A 15,552-nucleotide genomic window follows, 5' to 3' on the forward strand; every position below is an offset into this window, starting at 1 on the left:
GGATGGGCCGTGAGGAGTAAAGTAGGGGAAAAGAGATAAAAGTGAGCAACAACTCATCCCTACTGCGACAAGTGATTGCTGCCAGCTGAACACAGCTGTTTTTGCTGGTTTAAAAAAACAACAACAACAACAACAAAAAAACTATTATTGAAATTTAATTTACTCAATGACCAAGAAACATGGGAGGCTGTGTGCAAATGAGCCAGAACTGGCTCAGGTGCCAGCAGGAAAGAACCTGAAGCAGAAGCACAGTGAGGTGACCGGGTTGAGGTTTTGGATCCTACAGGAGGTTTTGGATCAGGGGCCTCAGCCAGAGGAGGGAGCAAGCTAAGGTACCCACTTCAAGTGGTACTTGCAGCCCCCACTGACCACTGCCATAGCTCATACCTCAACTCACGTCCGGGAAATCCAAACCTGTGCTTCACTACCCAAAGCTTTTCCTGATGTCTCCTCTAGCAATCCTCTGTCAACAGCAGGATGAGGACTCGGAGGATTCTGCAAACCTCTAAACAGGGCCAGGAAAACAGAAAACAGACTGTAGTCCCATCTTCCCTGCCCAGCTGTCAGTATGGTTTGGGAATTAACTCATCATGCTTTATGTATCATCAAAACTGTTACATTTTCAGTCAACAGCCAAAACAGAGACACACATTTTTCTGCAGCAAAACGGTCTCAATCATATCCCGATCTCCCTCAACATCTGCTTCCACCCAGCATCCTAAAACCTCTTCACTTGACTCTGGAACAGGAGGGATACCAACTTTGGGAGTCCCAGTTGTACCTGTTAAAGGGAGGAGGAAGGAACAGAGGAGGAAGGCAGTAAGTCACAACATCTTGATATATAAAACGAGCAAGGGAAGGAGCAGGGTGCAAAGGGTGCAAAGGGGAAGGCTACTCTTTGCCAATGATGGTTGACCAGGGGAACACACTGCTGCAGGACTTCACCAACACAAACAGCTAGACCAGGTGTTTGCCTGGAGGTCAGTGTCTCTAAAACTATAGACAGTTGTTAGATCCTCCACTGAGTGAGAGGGTATCTAAGGGCTTCCATGGGGAGGTGTGTGGGAGTCATTAAGGACCTCCTCTTCCTCCTTCCCACCTCACGAGAAGCATGATATAGGTAAAAGGAAAAGGTTTAACCTCCTACAAAAAGATCTGCACACTAGGTCTTCCACTTCCCTGGTACCTGGCCAGCAGCCTATCCATGTAATAGCTTGCCCCATTACAACAACTTAAAGGAGAACCTCAGTGATGCCCCACACTCACTAGTGGGAAGGTGCCATGGTTCCTGGGATGCCCCACACTCACTAGTGGGAAGGTGCCGTGGTTACTGGGATGACCCACACTCATTGGTGGGAAGGTGCCATGGTTCCTGGGGAACAGCGCTGTGATTTCCATCACCTGGAGGCATTGGAGAGAGATATGAAGTGAGATGCATGGTCCTACTTATCCCAATTCCCCACCCTCAAGCTTCAGTTGCTGTGGCAATGGCACTGACAATTTCAATGCATAAACTCAAATTTGCATTTTAATGGGACATAATTAGAATGCTGAGATAAAAGATTCTTCCTCACTAAAAGGTAATACAAACACCACATCTCACAAATATTCTATACCAGAAAGTATTATAGGTACATAGACACATGTAAGGCTCATACATTGCTGCACTGTTAAGACCTGTGAAGTTGCTTCCAGGTCTTCTGTGCCTAACTGGAACTTTTCTACGTGCAGCACAAAACCACAGATCCCAGAGTGAAACAACAGATTTTCCAGATGCCCACCACAAATGGACCACACCACCTCCTGGCTTCTGTTTTGCTATGCCATGTTTTCCTTCCCATCTCCCAGTGGGCCAGGCTGCCTCTGAATCCAGAAATGCTCTGAGTCACAGCTCCCAGCTACCCAGCAGCAGGGATGTTTTCCCAGAGCAGGTGCAAAACCACTTCAAATGTCCCAATACATACGTATTTTGTGTGTGCACGGGTGTTTTTGTAGTTAAATGTGCTCCCACTTGGTTGTCAGCAATATGCCTAAGAGTTTCCTCTCTGTCTCTTGGATCAGGAAAGGAGTACTGTGTCAGCACCTGTCCCAGCAGAGAGGCCAAGGATTTATGAGAGGGCATAACAAGGAAATGTTTCCAAGCATCTCCCTTTACTCCAGAAACAGGCAGGGAAGGAGAATGGAGGGAGGAAAATCCATTCCGCACCAAACAGGAAAGCAGAAAATGAATTTCTCCTGCCCTTGATACAAACTAAATTCAAAGCAGGCAGCTGGCAGGAGTAAATTAGAGACAGGAGCGAGAAAGAACAAAAAATAAATTAAAAAACAAAAAAAAAAAAAAGGGGGGGGGGGGGCGGGGAAGAAAGGGAGAAAAGCAAACAAGTGCATCATAAAAACTGCAAACTGCCTGGAAATTTCATTTGTTTTTTCAATTGGGAAGTGACATGATGTCTGCTTGGGAGGGGGCAGTCACATCTGGGAGGGGCTGACAGAAGCAGCCCAGCCCTCAGAGACAGCAGGCAGCTCTGCCAAGATGGGAAGGGAATGGATCCATCCCAGCTTCATCCACTTGCCTGGGATGCGGAAGCAAAACCAGAAAACCAACAGGATACTGCTAACTAGTGTTGATTGGAGTACTACAAAGCATCTGGTGAACTGGCCCTGTATGGTGAAAAAGCATTAGAAGGAGACTGGGAGGGATGAAGGATCCAGGACATGTAAGCTGTGAGGACTTGGGTTCATTAGAAAAGCAAAGTCCCAACAAGCTTGTGGCACCCATGGAGCTGGGAGAAGTAGGAAGGCAGTGCTCGGGCATTCAGAGGATGTCCCCATAGCTCACACCAAATGGATTGTATAATCTGAAGGTTTGTAACCAATCTCTTCCACATCCTCTACACCACTGATGCACGTGTCTATGTAAACACATACACCCCAGTTACACACAAATGCACATATTTGCCTATAGCTATCTAAATCCTACGCACAGAATTACAGAATCTTCTGAGTTGGAAAGGACCCGTAAGAGTCATCAGGTCCAACATCTTGCAGCGAATTGCCTGAAGAAAGAAAGAAAGAAAAGTGTCAGTGAGGATGCAAGGTTAGGAACACATGCATTGTACACTCAGAGCAAGATTTCCATATATATGTATACACACAGAAATTCATAGGGACATGCAAACAGATACATGGGGTTAGATCTTACAGCTGTGTAAGTCACAGAGTACCTAGGAGGATGTAGGTGTACCTACAGGAGGCTGTATTCCTGTGCACAACCAAACCAAAATGCTCTGCTGGCATTAATTGTTTTCCATGTAACACTCATTCTCATGCTCCTGGCTTTTAAATGATTCACTTAAAAATAAAAAAAAAACCTCATCATTTTCTTAAAGACCATTTGTCACAGGCAGTACAGTTCATGGGGTATTTATCAGCCAGTTCCCTTCCCCTACAACAGAGAGAGGACAGAGATATCATTGCGAAGTCCAGTTCTCAACACAAAGATAAAGGAAAGCAACAAACAGCAGAGAAACAGAACAGGGAGGTTAAACTATCCTAGGCAGGAAAGTGCACGGTTGGTATTTCCACTCTAACATTTTGCTGAGTCCAAAGAGAGAAGGAAAGGAGTAAGGGAAAAGTAGAAGGACATACAAACAAACAAAGAGCTGAAAAGAGCTGGCCTTATAATGTAGAGGAACTCAAGTGCTGGCAATCAAGAACAAGAGATATAAGCTCAGGCTGAGCTGTTTTCCACACAGAAATCATTGACCCTGGTTGGAGAAGCAAGAGCTCAAAGAGAGAACAGTCAAGAAGAGAAGAAAATAGGCAACAAAAGGACATGAGAGAGAAGGAAAGAAATAAAAAGTGAAAGGAGGAAAAAAGAAAGGAAGCAAAAGATATAAAAGCATCTGCCACTGTGCTCTCCTTGAAGCCCTGCCAGGGCACAGCCATTTCTGCAGGGAGTTGTGCTGCAGCCAGGGCAGGAAGGGGTGTTCACAAAGTGCATAGGGAGGGCTGGCAGCAGGTGGGGACAGTGAACAGTGATCCAGGGCTGAGTGTGAGCTAGGGACTTGCTGCCAAGCCTGTATCACAACCAGCAGGAGACGAGAAAGTCACAATGGCCGATTCACACTGATTCACACACAGGTACAAGCTGGGGTGTTCAAAGGAGTTATTATGGAGCTGTGCTCCAAAAAGCCCTCTTGCATCTTGCCAAGCAAGATTGGGGAAAACCACTAGCAATGCAGTGTTTGCCCTGGAAACTTCTTCTCTGACCTCATCCTGTTCCTGGCAGGATGCACCCACATCAGCACCTAACACATGCAGCAGGCAAAACCCAGCCTCACAGTGACACCTAGTGAGGAGAGACCTCGTGGCACTACGGACCAGCCTCAACAAAATGCAGCCCGGCCTGTCTGCCCACCTCTCCTGCTGCTTTGTCCCGCCTCCTCCCCCAGACATAAGGCAGGGCAGAGTAGATGTGGCCCTGGAGGAGAAGGAGGCCTGACCCAAAGGGGCCATACAGTGTGGTGAGATTAAGGATGCCCTGTAACCAGCACCTTCAGGGCTGCCCATGCACCCCAATTGAGTAAGGGTTGTGTGGGTGTCAGGAGCTTCCTGGGCATGCGGTTCCACACCATACAGGTCAGTAACATTCAATGAAAGAGAGATGGATGGAGGGGGAAATAAAGGAGTGAAAGAAAGGAAGAAAGGAGAGAGACAGCAGGTTATTTAGAAGGACTTTGCAGCAGGGAGTCACAAACAAATGATAAAAAGTCAGGTTGAACTGTCACTTTCACACAGCCACAGAAACTGCTGATCCTGGTTGGAAAGGGTGAGAGAGAGAAAGAGAAGTCAAGGAGACGGGGATAAACACAAGGAAGGTCTAAATACATTATTAGAGAGAGAGCAAAGGAAGGAAAGAAAGGAAAAATGGAGGAGCAAAAACGACAAAAGCAGGGAGAAGGGAGCACAGGGCCTGGCAACGTGCTGATAAACACAGCCACGAGACTGAGTATCTTGCTCTGTAAAAGCCTCACATACAGTTTTTTTGAACAATTCTGATGGGGAAAACAAACAAACAAACAGAAATCCTAGGCTAAGAAACCACAAAGTACGCATTGTGGCAAGAAGCAGCCAGCTGCCCTGCTGCTTACAGCTGAATGCACAATGCAGCCTTGCTGTCCATCCCCACATCAGTGACAACCAGCAAGATTTTATTTCCCGCTGTTCCCAAGTGGTCCCACCCAATCATGAAGGGACACTGGGGAACAGGAGAGGGCATGACAAACCTTCAGCCAGCGAATGGTATAGGAAGATTAGATGGGTTCCAGCAGAGGATGAAGCAGATAGGAACTGCAGCAGCCAGCAACGCTCTAACAGCCCCCATTCTGCATCAAGCATCAAGCTAACAAGGCCTGCCTAAGGCAGCAAAAGCCTGTGACAGCCCAAGCCCATCTCCTGTCTGCCTCCAACCCTTAATGGTAGGTGACAAGCATAACTAGCTAAACTTCACTGCATCCAGAGCCAGCTCTGGGGCTTGTAAACATTTTATGGCCCTGGAGCAGAGAGTCTGGGAACAAAACACTGAGCCTTCCACCTCTTTGTCACTGCTCTGAAAGCTGCCACATTCAACAATGACTGACAGACCCCAGTTTTGTATCTGCACAGCATGAGGGTGCTTAAGAATGCTCAGATCTAACGCTCTTTACACGAGGGATCATTATTTTCATTGTAATTGTAGATAAAATGCACCCTTCCCAGAAGAAACTAGACTGTGCTACCACATGCTAAAATATTTACTAAATTAAGAGCTACAGCCTTTTTACAAATCTCTTTAGTTAAGGAATCTGTGTTATACTCCATACCTTATTTCAACATCCCTGTTTCAGTTTCTATCCATTTGCTCTACTCCACAGTGAAGCATTTTGAGGGGCAAATTTAACAGATTCTGGCATGACAAATCTGTGGTTCTGAATGAAACAGAGGGGAAAGACGGGAAGGGCAAATTGAACAATGTAAGGGAGAAATCAAGAGGTTAAGGCCCCACATTCTCATTCAGAGCTCGCATGACCACATCCTGTCTCAAATATTTTGTGAGTTGCTTAATCTTTAAGCCTTCTTATCTCATCTGTATAGGAAGGATAATAACTCTGCTTTGTTTGGAGGCAGAGTTCATTTCTTACTACGGCATCTAGTCCAGAGAGAAGCTGATTTAGTCCCATCTTGAGCCAATATTACTTGCAGAAGCTGTGCAATGCAGAAACGGTTTCTCAGCGACCTGGAAAAGTGCACTGAAGAGGCAGGTATATGCACTGCCTTAAAACAAAATAATAAAAGATCAGAATAAAAGGCTTTCTCTCCATCTGCAGTAACTACAAGCTTACCCATGCAGGGATATGAATCAAGCCATTGTCCAGCACTTGTTCAAACTCAGCAGGCCAGAAAGTCAAATCACTTTTCAAAGGCATGTCACACAGTTAAAGGACAAAGGTTTCTGTGTATTTGAAGTACAGGGTAAGCAGTGATCCATGGTTCTTTGTAGAAACTATGACTGCAACAGAAACCACTGAGGTTAGCAAGCACAGATAAGTAGTAATGACAGCAGCTTTGATTAAGGCATCATCATGTATTGCTCTTCAGAGAAAATACAGAACACCAGATGTGGTGAAGCTGGACAGTTGTCTAAAGCAAAGCATATTGCATGACCCACATGTGAAGGAACATGCAAAGGTGAAAATCTGTTATAAATCAGCTTGAAAATCAGCCTGTTTCATTTTGAAAGGGAAAAAAATACGCATGTCTGTGTGTCCTCAGTACAAACAATACCAAGTGTTTAAACATCAAGATCCCATCTCTCAAAATGATAAGAATGTTCAAAACAGTCCTAAACTAAATCCTTGTGATTGCTGAATCTTACTTCTATTGCATCTCTCAGCTTCTGTTTTCTAACATTCTTCACCACAAAAAAAAAAACACAGAAACTGCTATTAAGAACTGCTACAGACAGCAATATGACATTATAATATTAACCAGAAATAACAAGGTGGCACAGACCAAATGAATGATAATCTCAAACATCTTCCAAAGCCCAGAATAACAGGGAAAGTGACAATCACTCCAAGACAAACCGGAAACTTTATTGACTTATTCAAACAGGGAAATTTTCCATTTTCAATGTCATAAGATATAAAGCAGAAAGTAAAATTCTAATGGTCACATAAGGAAGTTACTTAAAACTTCAGCTGATCTGTATGCTGAGTTATTTGTAATTGAAAAGCCAGCCAGCTCACACAGGTAATCACTGAGGCATGAAATTTAGAGAAAGCTATAAAACATGAACATTAGAAGCAGAAAGCTTTCGAAGATAGCTTAACTCTCAGAAGCAAGGCCATTCTCCATCTGAAAGGCAGCGCCTGTGGTTTTTGCCATCACAAGTTAGATTATTCAGGCTCTAAGACAGCGATGTATCTGGATGTTATACATTTAAATGAATACCATTTGACATTCATTCTGTCCCCAAAGCTTTCCAAATAGCTAACTGCACTGATTTTTGAGGGATTACAAAGTGATGAAGTTTTCTTGGATGAAATTTTAATTTGAGCAGATCCTTTGAAGAGTACAATAAAATACTGACTTATTTATTCATATTTTTTTTTTTACTAACATAGGCACAAAGTCTCCTGACATTAAATTTTTAGAAGTATGTACCAGTCAGGAAAAAAAGCTGCTCATCTGCTCTCAACAGTGATTCAGGTAAGTGAGAATTAAGTATATATACCGTGATGAAAAAAAGGAATGCATCCTCACTGCGAGAGCGATAAACCCACCGAAGCTCCTGCAAAGAAAAATACAGTGTATTATATGCTGTGCTCAGCACAAAGCAGATTTCTCAAACACAGGTTACTGGACTTAATCTAAAGTCAAGAGAGGAAATGTTATGGTTTATGACATGCAGGAGATGAGATCGTGCGATCCAAATGCCTAAATTCTACATCAGTACAGGTTGAAAGGGACAATACACAAGTAAAATACAAGGCAATAAACTTAGCTTGTTTAGCACTTCAGGAAAAAAAGAAGTGTAAATATAATTTTCTGTTAAAAGTCAAAGAATAGGGGAAGAATGTGCAACTATATCTGCAGGAGTATGGCAGGTATTGGCTCTGGGTGACTTTGGTACAGCTATGACAAATGCTGTTCTCACAGTGTCTGCCAAGACCAAGCACAGCTGAAGCCAGACTATAGTTAGGAGAAACACTAATGATCGTCCCCTGAGAAAGGCTGCCAGATCCTGTTAAAAGAAGTGGAAGAAATATAATGTATTAATAATAGCTACATGGTTTCACAAAGCACTGAAAAATCCATGGCTCATGTCAGACAGTGATCTTTGTGCAGTTCTAGGGCAACAACAGATCTAAACCTGGGGAACACGTTTCACCAACAAGTGTGTGCCTATTTAACTTCTCAGTGAGCTTGACCAGACTCCAAGAGCTTGACCAGACTCCAACGCAGGAGACTGTGAATGCGCTTGAAGAAAATATCTTGCCTTCCCTTTTCAGCAAAATGACCCCATGCGCTCGTTAAATTTTATCCTGCAGGTAATTGTGGATTAAAATCATAGCAGGTTTGCACTCAACCTTGCTGGTCAAAAGAGGCATTGCCTGTATTAAAGTTTCTTGCTACTGAAGATATTTAACAAGAAGGGACTCAGAATTTCTCAGAGGCCTACATAATCAACAGCATTATTAATTGGTACAACAGAAACAGAAACACAATACTATTTGCAGAGGCTTATTTTTGAGTTAGAAAAGGGCATATATTTTCCAATGAGACAATAAATCAGTGCAGCTTGTAACACATTAATTTGTTAAATCTAAACATGTTTAGCAGTGCAGGTAATTATATTTTTGCATTAGGAGGCCTCATAAGACATTTATAAGGTTACATTGCTTTGACACTAAACACATGTGATGATGTGTCAGGTGAGCCTGATAAAGTTAATCGATGTAAATGCCACGTTTAACTAGTAGAAAAAGCTATTCTGTGTGATATATGTCTGTGAACTGCTTACAGAGAACCTGTAATTCTATTTTAGGGGCTAACGGAGAATGTTTGACAGCTAAGGTATAATCAGGAATGCTTTCCTCACAGTCATAACACTGACAGCTCTCCTCCCAAATATGCTAACTTACATGAATGCAGGGACAACCCCAGCACAGAACAAGGAGCTGAGCAGTCTCAGTCTTTGCTAGCTTAGTAGTAGACAAGAAAATGGAGAAATATTCATGAAATCATAGAATTATCATAGAATGGCCTGAGTTGAAAAGGACCACAATGATCATCCAGTTTCAACTCCCCTGTTATGTGCAGGGTCGCCAACCAGCAGACCAGGCTGCCCAGAGCCACATCAGGCTATGCACCCGGCCATTGCCCACCCAAATTAATCCAAAAATGTGGTTTGGATTTAAGAGGAAAAATCACAAGTGAGAAGAGACCTGCTGAACAGGAAATAAATGGTTAATATTTCCCAAGAATGAGCACCAAGACAGTCTGGTCCAAAAAGACGCATCTGCACAATCACAATGACAAATACTGACACAGGATGCCAGGAACGATCTAACAAGAGATTCCAAAGAGAACTAAGAATAAAAAGATTGGCACTGAGGTGACATCTGCAGGGGCTGGAGAACAACCTGCAGGGGCTGGAGAACAACCTGCAGAGAATAGATGCCTGTTAATGAACTGCTGTTTAACTGCCATCAGCCACCACTAGAGATCATTGCCATGAGAAACAACCAGTGCTGTTTGTACCGCTCTCTCCCCATGGGACACTGTCTGAGGGAGAATAAACCTCTCTCCTTCTCCTCCAGCACCAGCCTGTTACTGCCAGCGTTGGCTATAACTGAATAAGCTTTATTCAGATGATAAATTTAGCAGACATTAGCAAGACTCTAGAGAGGCAAAAAACGGGGGAGGAAAGCTTTAAATAAATACGCTAAAGTAATACTGAATAATAGATGCAATTAATGGTGGAGCAAAACTGTGCCTCAGGAGCTGGGCACAAAGTTAAACCTGTTTTGGGGGGCCTTCCACCACAACAGCAGGGCCCTACAGAGCCCATTCCCAATGCAGAAGGTCTGTGAGGCTGCACCACACGCAGGAGAGAGGAAAACGAGGCAGCAGCGCTGGGTTTGTACATCAAATCAGCTCAGGGCTGACCTGAGGCAGCCTCCACAAACCACAGAACCCCAATATGGCTCCGCGCTTCCCCCTTCCCGCCTAAACCGCCTAAAGACGGCAGTAGAGTCGTTCAAAGGGCGGAAGTGGTGTCAGGAGAGGGCGGAAATGGTCTCAGGAGAGGGCGGAAGTGCGGTGGGGAGCCGGAAGTGGATGAAAGGCGGGGGGGTGTGTGGCCATGTCTGCGTCGTTGATACGGCGGGGCCTGGAGCTGCTGGAGGCACCGGGTGGGCTGGAGGGGACGGAGGCGGGACAGGAGGGGGTTATCGCAGTGTGTGGCCCTGGTAACCTCCCTCCTCTCATCTTTCAGGCCGGGGAAAGGCCCCGCGGGGACTCCAGCAGGGGCGTGATGGCACCAGGCCGGCAGGAGCTGCCCGGCGGAGGAAGGTAACGGTGGGGCCTGGGAAGAACAAGGCCACGATCAAGGGCAGAGTGGTGAAGTCGGCGATAGGTGAGTTCTGACTTTAGTTCTGGTAGTGATCAGCTCCATTGCGCTCTGCACTCTCAGGCCGGGTCCCTGCATGGTGTCCTGCAGCCCCTGTCATGATCAGTTGTGCTTATCCCTCTCCATCCTCCTTGTAGCAGCCCTCGGGTGCTGCCTGGGCAAGCAGGTGATGTGTTTTGTCTCCCTGTGCTCTGACCTAGAGGAGTATCACAAGAAGAAAGCTGTAAATCACCTCAAAGCAAATCTGCAGTACATGACGAGCGGACGATGTGTTGCTGACAAAGCTGTCACTAAACAGGTAAAGGTGACACTTCTTTCTTCTTCTGAGGAGCATAAATGAATGGGAATTATCTTCACATCTTCCAGCTTAGGCCCTGTGCAGTAGAGTTGACTTTCTTTCTGGTAGTTGCCTTGAAGTATTTATTTGTGCTCAAACAAAACACCTTACTAAGCTTTAAATTTTTGTTGATAGCTTATTTCTTAGTGTTCTCAGATACTAGTTAAAATCTGGTCATTGTCGACTTCTCTTGGTTACCAAAGGTATTTCATAGCAAAGAAGCCCTTGTTCAGGCTTCCCTTCTGTTCTCTTCTAACTGTCCTCTTCTGTAGCTAGAGGCTGTTTTAGCAGGGATCCAAACATGCTGCTGGCTCACATGGTAGGAATTTCACAGCTTCTTAAATTATGTTTCTCATAACCTGAAAATTTAACCAATAGTCTTTCCCAAATAGTAATTCTGAGCCAGGATTTGAAGGTAGATAACACCACTAGATTCTTAGGCTGTTTTTATGACAACACTTTTAACTTAAAGAAACTAAGTGTTTTAGGCCAGTGTTTTTCAGGTTTGAGGTTGTAAATGGCAGGAATGACATATTAAAGAACACCAGGGGAATACTACCAATTTCTTGGATTTTCTAGTCATCTTATGAACTAAAGAATGTTACAGTTTCAAAGAAAGTTTAAGTTAAAATCAATATTGCATTTTCAATAAGAGTTATCTGAAAGTAGCTTCCATATTTGACTCTGAATGCTACATGGGTGCTTGCTGCTGTCCCAGTGACCTGCTTTGGCTAAGATAATGTTTGCATCTCACACTTCTCTGGTGGCATTCCAGAATGTAGCATGAATGTAGCAGAATAATAAAGGTGTGGTAGGTGAGCTTGAAAATTACTGTTTTGTGATTTGGTCTGGGTGACAATGAATGTTATTTTTGTTTTTTCACGAAGGTTCTTTCACAGAACAGGGGCAGGAAGTCAAAAGATCAGCCTGCAGAGAAGAAGGAAAAGAAGAAGCCTGAGGGCACTGTCTTTACTGAGGAAGACTTCCGTAAATTTGAAAGAGAATACTTTGGAATCCCATAAACAGCATGAAAGGGACTCTTGCAGCTCCAGTCCGTTTGCAGCTGAGTGCTCAGAATACAGGACCGGACACTTAATCAGCATGTTTGAGAGTGGATGTAGGAGATACATCACTTTGTCAGCAAATATACTAGCATCAGACCTGCAGAGTAACTGCTCCTGTCCGGAACTCACTGCTGGAGCCATGGAGGTTCTTTGTTTTTTGCAGTATGTTTTAAGATCACCTCCCTTCAGCCAGCATGTCTTGTGTTCTTGACTTAGAAAGGTGGACTAATCCAAAACCAAATCTTATTCTTCAGTAAGGCATCTGCTATTGGTCTCCAACTCAATGATGATACATTTTGGACAGCAAAAGCAAATCATTAAAAGGGAAGGATGCTTCAAAAGACTGTGAAATCCAAGTACTCCAGCAGTTTCTGTCATTATTACAGTATCTGTCAGGTTTTTCTGGTATTGTAAATATTTTGTATGAGTTGTATGATTAAATAATTGTTGTTACAGGTGCTGCCTATCTTTGCCTTTGCGGTAGCGATTGTTATGAGTGGCTGTGATTGAAGAACATAAACCAGATCATTGTTCTGATCCAAGCATTCCTGTCACTAGGATGACTCAGTTGTGTGAATGTCTTCCCTCTGATTCCTGTTGACACGTGCGTCTTCTCTCCTGCATGCTCAGGCTTTTAGAGTGCAGGTAGGAACTGAGGTGACTCCTCTTCTGCCTGCTCAGTCACCCCTCTAAGAAAGAGGTCTTATATGGAGAAAACTTTCTCATGCTTCAACCCAAGCTTTTATCTGAGGTTCCAACTAGGAGGGTGCTGCTGCTGGATGCTGCCAGCTCCTGTAGGCAGGAATGCTTGTGACCCAGAAGTCAGCTTTCAGCATGAAGATCAAATCATCTGAACTAGAGGCTGTGGTGCTGGACGGAAGGGATGGGTGTTTGCTTTTGGTTGTTTTTGGTTTTTTTTTTTCATAGTGCTAAATTCCCTGCTGCAATAAATAGACGGCCCAGCAGGTGGGAGTGTTGTTTCAGATTATCTTCCTTGCTAAACTACTGTGAATGTGCTTTTTGGGAGCTCTTGTTACTGCCCTTTCCCACCCTTTTCTTAAGATGATGGGAAGTGTTCTCCCTTTGGAGAGGAAAAAAAGAAGAGACAAGTTCTAATAAAAGAGATTCAAGAGCCAACCCTTGGTTAGAACTAACTCCTTGGTTCAGATGTTAGCAGTGGAAGGAATTCGGTATCCCACCCCCTGCATCCTTAAGTTTGTTCCACCTGTGTTTTGTTCTTCCCGTTGTGTCTGCATAAAAGGGAAGGTCACATAGATGTACTTTGTCCAAACAGGGGAAATAGTGAACATACTAAAGTATGTGTTCTGGAAACTGTGCTTAACAGCATGTGGGAGGGGATTTCTTGTAATAAGATCAGTTCAACAGTTTGCAGCCAAAAGTGGTAAATAAAACATTTCAAGGACCAGTTTCCCTTTTTTTCAGTTTGTCCCTTCTCCTAAAATGGAGAAATGTGTAGGGGACCTTGAGGAAAACAAAAACATCCTTTGTTGCTGCAGAAAGGTACAGTAGGGAAGTGTGGCTCATTCTGTTTGCTCAAAACCCAGCTTGTTTGTTTGCAAGCATAAGTAAATAGGGAAGTTGCTCTTTCAAAGTCAGTAAGGTACTTTAAAGCGAGCTCCAAAGCAGTCTTCCCCAAGGATAACACCCAAATACATGGAATTATAAAGTTGGATAGGAGCCCTCATTACTGGGAAGACTATTAGTGCCAACACAAGTAATCCCCATACTTGTAGCTGTATGCCGAGAGACGTAGTACTTGCTTGAGAAGATAAAGCCAACTGTCAGACTGGGTTTTGCCAGCTGAAATCAAACTTGCTTGTCGAGCCAATGGTATCCTCAACTAAACTAAATTTTACCTTGCAGGAGGGAGGAAAAGCAAGCAGAAGAAAAGTGTGGTTCTAGATAAATCGCCCTTTTAAACAGCAAAGATCTGGCATGTCCTAGCCTTGATTTTTTCACCTTTCTCACAGAGCTGGAGCTCCGGGAGAGTATGGCAGTACTACCTGCTTGCCATATAAGAACATGAGTTGGCCTTTGAGAGGAATGTCTTCATTGCCTGGTGGTAAGATAAAACTGTGTTCTCACACTCCCAACCATCTATATATTACAGACTAGTCATGCTTAGAGCATGCCAGCTCCTCACCCCAGCTGGGACCCCAGGTGGTGGCTATCTGAGCTTCATGTACCACCTCTCTGTTGCTTGTTCACAGCCAGGCTTTTCTGCCTGACAAAAAAGAGAAGAGTGATTAGGGAGGGAGCAGCTCCCATAGTTTCATTTCCTACTAAGCCTCCAACCTGGCTGGTTCCCATGCTGGGAGCAAAGATGCTGCATCCCGCAATCCTCGGACCTGCTGGACAGCATTTCTCTCCTGTGCAGCTGCAATCCAGGGACGCTGAGCTCATCAGGCTGCTGGCTCCCTTCCCAGCTCTGCGACATCAACCAAGCATCCTGCAGAAAAAAAAAATAGAAGTGGTCAAGCTGAGGAAGAGAGCGTGTGCCATCTTCCAGCACATCTCCACCCTCCCACAAGCAGCTTTAATATAAACACAAATATAAGCTCTGGAGTATTAATAATGTGGTCAAACCTTTCCAGGGAAGTGGTTTAGAGGAGAAAGAATAGTTCCCAGGTGCTCAGTGCTGGGTTGGCTTCCTGTGAGTAAGATTCACAAAGCCATTTAATGGCCTTCCTCTGTTCTGTAAATGGAAAGCAAACAGGAAAACTTGTCTGAGCAGGTATGAGTGGCTCAAGCTTCTGCTGTGTCAGCAAATGTGTTCTTCCTCAGCGTGGAAAGCAGCGACAGCCAGTATCAGCATAGAGGTGTATCAGGAAGGCTGCAGGTATAAACTAATAAAACAGGATTGCTCAGGATACTCAACAGTTTCTTCCCTCTGAAATAACACAGAGGGACAAGCCAGGCTGCAAATGAACCAAGGTAGCTTGGCAAACAACTTAAAGTGCTGAAATGACCATAACAGGGAGAGGGGAAAACCGTGGTTGAGAGGGGTCCTAGAAACCTTTTGGAATCTCAGCCCTTGGCAAGTATTTTGGGACTGACTTCCCTTCCAATCTTGCTGCTGATTCATACAGTGTTGGATCTACGCCTACAACACCGATAGGTTCCGAACACCTCAGGTAAGGGGCTGGTTACCACAGAAAGGGGCACACAGCAGCAGTGCCCCAAATAGCTCACAAATGTAATGGTGAAGCACATGGAAGTTTCTCACCTCGAAACAAGAACAGTCAATTGAGGAATGTAAAAGGAGGCAAGCTGCCTAATGCTTATTTATGGCTCAAAACCTGGAACTCCAGCTGAAGCAGGCTGAACGGTTAGTAGGTTTGAGATGGATTAAAGGTTTGTATGACTATCCGTAGTTACATTAAAGAGGATTAACAGCACCAGCCACTGACTGTTGGGGGCAGGGGAAATGGAAATCATGACGGTTGCTCTGC

General features: G+C 44.4%; 2 protein-coding genes across 6 annotated transcripts; one reads left to right on the forward strand and one right to left on the reverse strand.

Annotated features, from left to right (window-relative positions):
- Window positions 1–139: 139 nt before the first annotated feature.
- On the reverse strand, window positions 140–10,341 carry LOC107312745 (uncharacterized). Of its 4 annotated transcripts, XR_014935007.1 has the most exons (6): window positions 6,917–10,341; window positions 6,384–6,550; window positions 2,985–3,056; window positions 1,267–1,401; window positions 651–781; window positions 140–505 (listed from the first exon to the last, which is right to left on the reverse strand). XR_014935007.1 is itself a non-coding variant. In XM_085517573.1 (5 exons), exons 2-5 carry the CDS (start codon window positions 6,465–6,467, stop codon window positions 719–721), a joined length of 354 nt encoding a protein of 117 aa, XP_085373699.1. In that variant the 5' UTR covers window positions 6,468–6,550; window positions 7,778–10,341; the 3' UTR covers window positions 140–718. The 4 variants fall into 4 exon arrangements, 3 of the variants coding, with proteins under 3 accessions (XP_085373699.1, XP_085373705.1, XP_085373687.1); XM_085517573.1 differs by having other exon boundaries at window positions 140–781; window positions 7,778–10,341; XM_085517579.1 differs by having other exon boundaries at window positions 140–781; window positions 1,309–1,401.
- Window positions 10,342–10,388: 47 nt separating this feature from the next.
- On the forward strand, window positions 10,389–12,534 carry RPS19BP1 (ribosomal protein S19 binding protein 1). 2 transcript variants are annotated; one of them, XM_015860410.3, is made up of 4 exons: window positions 10,389–10,460; window positions 10,544–10,684; window positions 10,816–10,976; window positions 11,903–12,534. In XM_015860410.3, the coding sequence occupies exons 1-4, from the start codon at window positions 10,412–10,414 to the stop codon at window positions 12,035–12,037; spliced, it is 486 nt and encodes a 161-aa protein (XP_015715896.2). In that variant the 5' UTR covers window positions 10,389–10,411; the 3' UTR covers window positions 12,038–12,534. The 2 variants fall into 2 exon arrangements, with proteins under 2 accessions (XP_015715896.2, XP_015715906.2); XM_015860420.3 differs by having other exon boundaries at window positions 10,879–10,976.
- The last annotated feature ends 3,018 nt before the right edge of the window (window positions 12,535–15,552 follow it).

The sequence above is a fragment of the Coturnix japonica genome, chromosome 1 (assembly GCF_054131305.1).
Source record: "Coturnix japonica strain WE chromosome 1, WE-NBRP24, whole genome shotgun sequence".
Lineage (NCBI taxonomy): Eukaryota > Metazoa > Chordata > Aves > Galliformes > Phasianidae > Coturnix > Coturnix japonica.